Source organism: Phytophthora parasitica, assembly GCF_000247585.1.
Source record: "Phytophthora parasitica INRA-310 unplaced genomic scaffold supercont2.4, whole genome shotgun sequence".
In the NCBI taxonomy this organism is placed as follows: domain Eukaryota; phylum Oomycota; class Peronosporomycetes; order Peronosporales; family Peronosporaceae; genus Phytophthora; species Phytophthora nicotianae.
In genome coordinates, this window is record NW_008648990.1 from 2,176,579 (window position 1) to 2,185,378 (window position 8,800).

At 45.3% G+C, this 8,800-nt stretch overlaps 3 protein-coding genes across 3 annotated transcripts; 1 reads left to right on the forward strand and 2 right to left on the reverse strand.

Moving 5' to 3' along the window:
• Positions 1 to 632: 632 nt before the first annotated feature.
• Positions 633 to 2,085, reverse strand: PPTG_21342 (hypothetical protein; the record flags this gene model as incomplete). Its single annotated transcript, XM_008896595.1, has 4 exons — positions 633 to 686; positions 765 to 867; positions 1,273 to 1,463; positions 2,083 to 2,085. 4 exons carry the CDS (start codon positions 2,083 to 2,085, stop codon positions 633 to 635), a joined length of 351 nt encoding a protein of 116 aa, XP_008894843.1.
• A 2,082-nt stretch (positions 2,086 to 4,167) lies between these two features.
• PPTG_03604 (hypothetical protein) lies at positions 4,168 to 4,761 on the reverse strand (the record flags this gene model as incomplete). Its single annotated transcript, XM_008896281.1, has 1 exon — positions 4,168 to 4,761. The coding sequence occupies one exon, from the start codon at positions 4,759 to 4,761 to the stop codon at positions 4,168 to 4,170; it is 594 nt and encodes a 197-aa protein (XP_008894529.1).
• A 2,625-nt stretch (positions 4,762 to 7,386) lies between these two features.
• PPTG_03605 (hypothetical protein) lies at positions 7,387 to 8,184 on the forward strand (the record flags this gene model as incomplete). The annotated part of the gene is made up of 1 exon (XM_008896282.1): positions 7,387 to 8,184. The coding sequence occupies one exon, from the start codon at positions 7,387 to 7,389 to the stop codon at positions 8,182 to 8,184; it is 798 nt and encodes a 265-aa protein (XP_008894530.1).
• Positions 8,185 to 8,800: the final 616 nt, after the last annotated feature.

Genomic DNA, 8,800 nt, shown 5'->3' on the forward strand with positions numbered 1-8,800 from the left:
TAACGTAGAGGAAGCTTGTGTTGCAGGATGCAAATTGGAAAGTGATATTAGTAAATTAAAAGTCTGCACTCTTTTGTGTCTAGACTATCTACTAACCACTCATTGCTAAATGTAAATTAGTTTACGAACGTCCCGTAAACTATCCTGTAACTCGTCCCGTAAACCGTACCATAATCCAAAGATTTAAATAATACAATCAACGCGGATGCGTTACAGCTGGAGGCCTGTTGCTAATGAGAAGGATCGGCGCACCAAGCTGTATTGGGTTTGGTGCAAGCAGCAAAGGCCGTTAGTGGACACTGGTACGTGCCCACAACTGCATGAACGACGGATCTGGATGAGGACAACAGGAGATCAAGAGTAACGTTCGTAATTCGGGTCCTTCGGTTTTCCTTTATGATCATTAATAAACTTTTCGTCACAGGAACAACCCTGGTTTCGCTACATTAATTGGTCACTCAGAGCATGCTCTGACGCTAAAACTAGTAGCAGCTTTGCTTGTGATCAGGTGAATTTGCGAGAACACTTGTTCAGTCAATTTTTGGATCAAGAACCACAGATGGACTATGCTGCCGCTTACCAAAGGGACGTTACCACGGAAGATTCGCCAACGGGATATGCGGGTCTAGGTTTTAGAATTTGCCCGTGCTTTCATGGTTTAGCTTGCCAATAAGACTGACCATGGCCTAAAGGCTGTCCTCAGGCTTCAGCATGAGTCATATCTGTGTCCACGTATCCAGGGTGGACCGACACGACAACCATACCGCTAGGTTGTAGATCGACGCTAGAGATCGAGTAATCCTGTTGAGTGCCACCTTGGAGGACAAATAGCTTTGCTTGAAGAAGCCTGTAGTCTCGGTCGTGTAGCTGCCGATACTTCCGAGGTATGATGAGAGCTACACGACGGAGGAGCCACGGTCGGGTTTGCTGCAAGCTGCAAATTGGGCAACAATACACGCGTCGCGAGGAATGGCCCGACGGCATTCACTTCGAACTGCTTCAGAAGCTCGTCCTTGGTGCCAGTCTTGCGCTCGCGGGGGATACCAATATCAGCGTTGTTGATAAGTAGTTGGACGGATTATCCCTCCAGCAGACGAACTGCCTTTAGGATGAAGGTCACGTCACTTGTATCCGTAACGCCGATCTTGAAAGGAGCAAGCGCTTTCAGCTTCGCAATATACAGACAAGATAAATGTTAAGTAAGGCTTTTATCAAGCATTCACTATCCCGAAACAACGCAAAGACCTTTTCGGTGTCACTGTTGGCTCGTACCAATGGCACGGTGCCGTGTCGATGACATTCCAACCAGCCTTGGCGTAGTGCTTGGTGAAGGCGAGGCCAATACCACGAGTGCTACCGGTGGTGAGGATGGTCGTGATGGTGGAGATCGTAGCGAGGGTGTAGAGTGTGGGTGGTTGTACAGGAAACTTGCCAAGCTGGAGCCGCTTTGAAAAATGAGGCGGCTAGCAACATACACGTAAATTCAGCTGCAGACAGTTGCTGACGTGATTTCGGTCGTCAATGGGGCACTCGTTGATGACAGGGCCGCATAGCGTAAGCACGCTACCGCGTCTACGCACACAAGTCACTATTACCGATTACCAGGTATAACCATTACATTGTCTGATACTAGCTTCTAACCTATAAATCGTCGGCTCTGCTAATACTACAGACATCCCAATTCTGTCGTGCGGTTTGTAATATGCTACTTTTTTGCAACCAGTAACATATTATCCTGGAAGGGCAGCAAGAAAATTGTATTGACATATTAATTCGTTCCAATAATTTCACACAAGCCGTTTTCAGATCACATCATGACACAAAGAATTTACACTACTTATGGTACATGACATTCACTCAAACTACAGCGCGTTTCAAAACTCCACATGTGTCTCGTAAATCGTGAGTCACAATGCGTTTAACACTCCCATTCTAGCTCCAAAGGCCAGTTGCAGTACCACAACGGCGTGGAGGTCGTGTATTTAGCGTTTATTTAAACGTTTGGAAGATTCAGTGCAACTCAGCTGAATGAGCGTTACCAACTTCAAAGGAAAAGTATGAGCCTATACCGAGGAACCTCACCATGGCTGCGCCATTTCTAGGCTTCTTTCTGTATAAACTAGCAACGATAATAAAGCTGTTGTCTGAACTATTCTTCGACGAGCATGCCCTCCGAAGAAGGAGCTCACACGCTTTCACTGTACCACGATAAAATAGCTATCTTACCCTATGCAAACCCTAGTTGAGCCCTTTTAAGCACTCAACGCAGAGCTGTAAAAATAAAGATTGTTTATGGATTGTACTTTTTTTTTCAGCAAGACAATCAGTTATTGCAATATTTACAATCTCAAAGGTGGAGATTGAGAAACAAAAAAACGCTGCATGTGCACTTGTCATCAATGCTGCCGTCGGCACGAGAGCTGTAATTTCGTTATTATGATCGCTGTGCACGCTGATCCAGTAACCAATAGGTAAACCAGTGCAACTACTGAAAAGCTACAGCATCGAGTAGTGAAGATACGCCTGCTGAGGCTCATAACTAGTGGTTGAAGCAAGGGAATGGCGATTTCCCTCGATGCTGACAGAAAATGCAAGTCTTTCCGGAAAAAGCAGCATGTAATGTGCTTTGTTAACATTCTTAAGGGCAGGATAGGGGAGCATTTCATTCAAGTTGACAACTAAGGTAGTTGAAAATGTGACTGCACCCATCCTACTATGGTGTCGCCTTGCCGTGATGAAAGATAGATCAGCTATCCCAGCATGTTATGTGCTTTGTTAACATTCTTAAGGGCAGGATAAGTGAGCATTTCATTCACAGTACGATTCTCCCCAGCTCTGCGCTCAACTATCTTAAAAGAAGTTGGTAAAGTAGTTAGAACGTTAAAAAGTTTCGCCACTTTGAACTTACACCGTTAGATAGACTGCAAATAAAAGAGTTGAAGTAGTGTTGGTTTAGAATGGCTGGCATCGTTGAGAACAGAAACGTGTACGCGAAGTACCATTTACACGCGCTAAGGTAGCTAAACAAATATCCCCACTCAATTTCCCCAGTCATCCTAGTACAACTAGCGATGCCAACTTAGAGCCAACAAATGTTTACAGTTTTTATGTCGGTTAGAAGCTGGTATCAGACAAGGGTTCTGTACAGGTTGTACCGAAGGGTGAACAGAACGATTCAAAGCTTGATGTAAAGAGTTTTATATACCAGGCACTTCTTGGGTGACAAGGCTGGAGTGTATGTAGGGTCCACAGCGAGTTTAGGTTTTTGAAACAAGGTGAAGGCATCATCGTTTTAAGGAAACCAAATGGCTCAAGTCAGAATTCATTTAGGGGCAAAGGTAAGCATCTGCAAACTCTCATTCTGACCAACTAAACGCGTTTCTAGAAACCATTGACTAGATGGGATTTGCTGCACTGGCGATGCGCTATTCTCTTGTGTAAAGCATCGATGACGCTTTACTTCGAAACTACCACCAGTGATGGTCCACCACTCTAGGCGTGAGACTAGCGGCAGCCGCATGCTGGAATCGATCTATTGTCAACAGTAGACAGCTGCATTACTGGGCGTAGCACATGTCAAGTCGCCTTTCATCACAGCCGTCCAATTCGCACGGCTCCACCTTTAGTCATGCCCACTATCGCTCGTAACGTGATGCCGACGTCGAACGAAGTCGCTGGAGGGTGACCACGCGAACTGAACGTGCTGTACATCGTTCTGTCCATTCACAGAGCGTGTACAAAACGATAGCTTTATACTAGTAACTAAACAAAAAAACGAGCAAAATTTATAATCAGGTGCTTTGTCAAATGGTCCACAGAGACGAACTTTGGGGTTTTGTCGCGAAACCCCTTCGTATCTCTCAAATTCATTTTAGAGAACAATAGACTCCGGCTATAGCGGCGCCCAGTATACAAGTAGGTTGCCTACGTTCTTTTGGATTCCATTTATTTCAAATAGAAAAAATAAAGCCAAATAAGATAAAATACTGAGAAAAAATTAGCTGCGAAACCCGAAAATTGGTATTTTTGTCATTCTCCTCAGTGAAAGTACCGGCATGGATGCCACATACAGATCGCGTTCTAGAACCTGTACTACAGTTTCCTTTATTCTTATCACCACCACTTGGTAGTCGCCAATTATCGTGATCTGGAGCGTCGTCATTGCTCCTAACCAGTCGTGGTCGTAGTGGCCGTACTGGTTTGTGAGTTTCTATCAAACAATGCCTTGTAAGCACCGTAGATGGCGAACCCACCGACAGTAGCACCTAGGGCAATCAAGATAAATTTTTTAAGGCGACCCCAAGATGATGGGTCCTTCTTCACAGTCTCCACAATCTTTGTGGACGCTCCGGCTGCAGCTTCTTTGGTGACCTTGCCTTCCTTCTGGGCCAAACCGAGGATATATCTCATGGTATTAGCCTCGTCTCCCTTGACCTCCTTTACAAATTTGGTTGCCCAGGCAACTTCATCATCACTGGCCCTCGCAAAGGCCTTCGCTAGACCAGCGAGATCATTAGCTTTCTTGATAGCGACTTCGTCTCCTTTAGCAGCGTTGGACAACTTCAAGGCATACTTCACCAATTGGTCATCAGCTTGTCCGGAGATAGCATGAGTTACCGCTTCCGCAACTTTTGGAGCGTGAAGACGGCGGTTATGATTGTCCTTATTGCGAAAGGCGGGTGAGTTCTCGGCGATGGCAAGACTGGAGTAGCACGCGACGAAGGCGGCCACCAACACAGCAAGAAAAACGCTGAACCGCATTTTTTCTAGTGGAGATTGTCTGTTAAGCGAGCAGAATCGGAAATGATGTAAAAATTGGTTCAGCTACTAGTACTTGTGGCCCTGTAGATGACGAGCCGAAGTCAGTAAACCAAATCCCATAAGAGTTTATTTCGGTCAAACGAGCAATAATCACCGATTCAGCAAATCCCAGGAAATATGTAACATCGGAAAAATGGTCATGTAAAAAGGCCATTTTAAATATATACTTGGCATATCTATGCTTCGGTAGAGATATTTACGGGTTTAGGTTTTGTTACATGTACATGTCGGCCGTGATTTACGATGGTTTACGCATAGTTGCCCGTAAACTGTTTTGATATACAAAACAGTACCCTCTGGGTTCTAGGTTTGAAAATTTGACGGCATCCTGATCCTGACGCGCGCGCCAGGCCCTCAGGCGGGCGGATGTGCCACGTCGAAGTCGAACTGGACGTTTCTTGCATTTAATATTTGTATGCAGTCAGATATTCCGGCTATTGTCATAGTTGTTTGTACAAATGTACACTAATCCGTAAAATGGTTTGTTTTCAATCGCCGACTGGTATTGATCCACATTTCGATGGTGCACTAAACTAAAAACACTGACTTTGATGCCGCTTCTCTTCGCTTTCCATTACATATCTTTGCAACACGGTACCTTGTACTCCGCGACACAATTTAATAATCCGTACTTGGTGGCAACCACCCCGTACATATTTTATCATCGGTAAACACTTTTTTGAATATTATAATACATAGTACAGCGAGAATGCTTTGCGCTCACTGGAACCGTCTATTAATCACAGGGTGGCCTTTAGATGCTTCCTACCTCAATATACCCTTAGTAGGTTCTCTCCTGGTGTCATTTCTACAAACCACCCAATAAACTAACTCTGCCTTACTCTCCGGTCTTGATTGTGGCGACCTTGAACATGACGATAGCAGATCTAGAAATCCATCATATAAGCTTTGATTTCGACCAATCAGCTACATGAAGTATATACCTGATTGGTCGAAATCAAAGCTTGATGGATTACTAGATCAGCTCCATAAACAGTTTTGATAAATGAGACCTCTGGACTTAAACATTTCACGTCACATGTATTCTGATCTCGAAGCGCGAGCCAGGCCCTCAGCTGAATGCCACAGCGACGTCGAACTGGACCCGTGTGTTGCACTTCGTCGGGCCGAGTTATAAGTTACTGGTCATCCATTGACGATATTACGCGATAGTGATCCGCGCATTCGATAGGTTCCAATGCATAATTACTAGTGTAAGGACCTCAAATGAGCTTTGGTTAAAAGCTAATCTAGCGCGATGTAGTAACCATTCGGAAAAATACCACATTTGTATTACTGGTAATTTGTGTGTGTGTGTGTGTGTGTGTGTGTGTGTGTGTGTGTGTGTGTGTGTGTGTGTTTTTTTCTATCATGGACGCTTTCATTGTAAAGGCCGTCCATAATTTCTGTATTTTTTTTTTCTAAGTTTGATAGTCTTGCTGTACCAAATCCTTTTTGATCATGAAGAACAATGATGTTTCTGTCAATGATACCACGAATCGATTGTTGAATGGGGTGAATTTTGTACACCACCATTCGGATTCTCCATAAGAACGGTATCCCCTTGTCGCGAATACAGACGGTCCCCTCCGTAGTAATCCCTATAAATAGAATACTCCCTCAACAGCAATAAATTAGCGGTTCCGGTTGACCAGTCACATACACCAAATATATTATTCCCTCCCACCCCTCGATCGTAAAATGGAATACATTCGAAGTCAAAAATTCTTATTCTGGGGTGCTTAACTATAGAATCAGTCATAACTGCACAAGGGCATTATTGCTGCCAAGTCTGATCCTAGTGTTGAACCGATGAAGCCTATTCTTTTGCCTACTTTGGACGTGATTCGAGCTTTAGGATCACGGAGAAGCGCTCAACCTTCACGCTAATTGCACACCTGTGACGGCAACACCCCCTTCACTCGATGAAACTCAACTGGCAAGTATCTGGTCGGGTGTAGACTAGCCCACCTCGTGCCGCGTTTTGTGGCCAACTGCCAGAACGGAAGGTAGTCCAGTGCATTTCTGCACATCAATAGCTTCCAGATTGTTGCTTGTAATGAACCAGAGAAAGACCGTAGATTCTGGGAGCTCATGAATCTAGCTCTCTATTGGACAAACTAGGGATATGAGCATGGTGCTAGCATATGTGTATAGCAGTCGTTTACTGTTGGTGAGTGTGAGGTGGTCTGGTTGGGCTAGAGAGGAGGGTATCTCAGTGTGGTGAGGCAAAACTAGCAATAGGAGAGCAAAACAGGGTGAATCGCCAGTAACGAGCTAATTAATCGTATATTTTGTGTACTGTTCCAAGCTGAAGGTACTCGGATCCATTGTTGTGCTACATTCGTGGATAAAAATTCCTTTAAACAGGAATAAAATGGCAACTATGACTACCTAGAGGATCGTCTGTTCTACGTCAACTGAAAAAAAAAAACTTACTTGACGTACATAATTTGACAACGGGTGTAAATAACTTGTAAAGACGGGTGAGTGCTACACCGGAGTGAACTAGCGCACAACGCAGTTCGTCTACTGAAGCCCAAGTTATTCAAATGAGAGCAAGCGATGCAGAGACCAAGAAGTGTCAAGGGCGTGCTGACAAGCGGAAAAAAACTCCGACAACTTCAGAAACGCTACTTGCTAAAGCAGCCAGAAGACTTGACCATTCTCCTTGACAACGACATCCAATATCTTTGCAAAGAGATCGAAATACTCAACAAGCGTTGCCAGCATATGCGCCGCACCCGCGTTCAACCATCACAACCTGCAAACGACGTATGGCATACAGCAGTAGAATACTTTCGCTTGATCGGTCATGGACTTCATCTCACCAACAACCAGCTCGGCTTTGTGCGAGATATGATGGCTCCAGATGTGGTAATCAACTCAGAATACGGCCCGGAGGCTATTATGCAGCACTGGTGCTTTATGGACTGGTTCGGCGACGTGAATGTGGAACTCAAAGGGTGGGAGGAGACGGACGGCGAGTCGCTGCTGGGAATCACAACTACCAGCGTGATCATCACGAAACACACTCTGCGCAACGTGTTTCCACACTTGCGCACCACCGACAACAGCGATCGGAACGGTAAGCTAGCAGAGCAGCTTCTGAACCAACGACTTGTTATGCGCGGGTCAACGTGTTTCGAGTGGGATGACTCGACTAGCCGCATGACAAGGGTGGTATCCCAGAGCGACATGTTGTCGCCGATGTTGCAGCTACTTAACAGCGTGGAGGACGTATCTCTGGTTTTTGAACAGGCACTCATTTCCCCGGACTTTCAGTGGAAGCGGACGTTGTATTACAACGCTTTTCCTCTGCGATGCAGTGCGAACCATTCATCAATCCCTAAACTTTATTAGACGAGTTTGTTGGTTAAGATGGACCGATCGAGGATGACGGTTGCGTGATCCGATCAACACAAATCGCAGCGTCCTCGTTCCTACAGATTTTAGAAACGGTAATACGTTGTTGTAGTAGGTCACAGTAATGAATACAAGACGGTCAGAGGAAGCTGGCACTTCCTTAAGGTATAGCCGCTTGTATTGCTTGTGTCTTGGTAAAATGTAAAGTGAGAAAGGAAATATGCGTGCAATCCAAAGCTCTACACCGCTATCACCATCTACAACAAGCTGGCAAGCTGGTGGCTGACTGCGACCACCGGCTGCCCACCCAGCTTGTTCGTCACTCTCGACTGTAGGGTGTGGTCGTGGTTGGGCTTTCAAGCCGCCACCCACTACACTTGTCAAAATCGCATCAGTTATTTGTATTGTGTCCTTTTCAGGCACGTCAGTTTCATTCTTTTATCGAAGTAGTAACTATGCTATTGGTTCTGCGTACGTAAAGGCTGACCATGGATTGGTCTTACTTATTCGCAAGGTTGCAGACGTTTTCCGGTCGATGTTTGAAGCCAATCGGCTCTGGAAGGTACATTGCTGATCGCATTTCCGGATTAGGCGGGGGCGATTGTGCGTGATT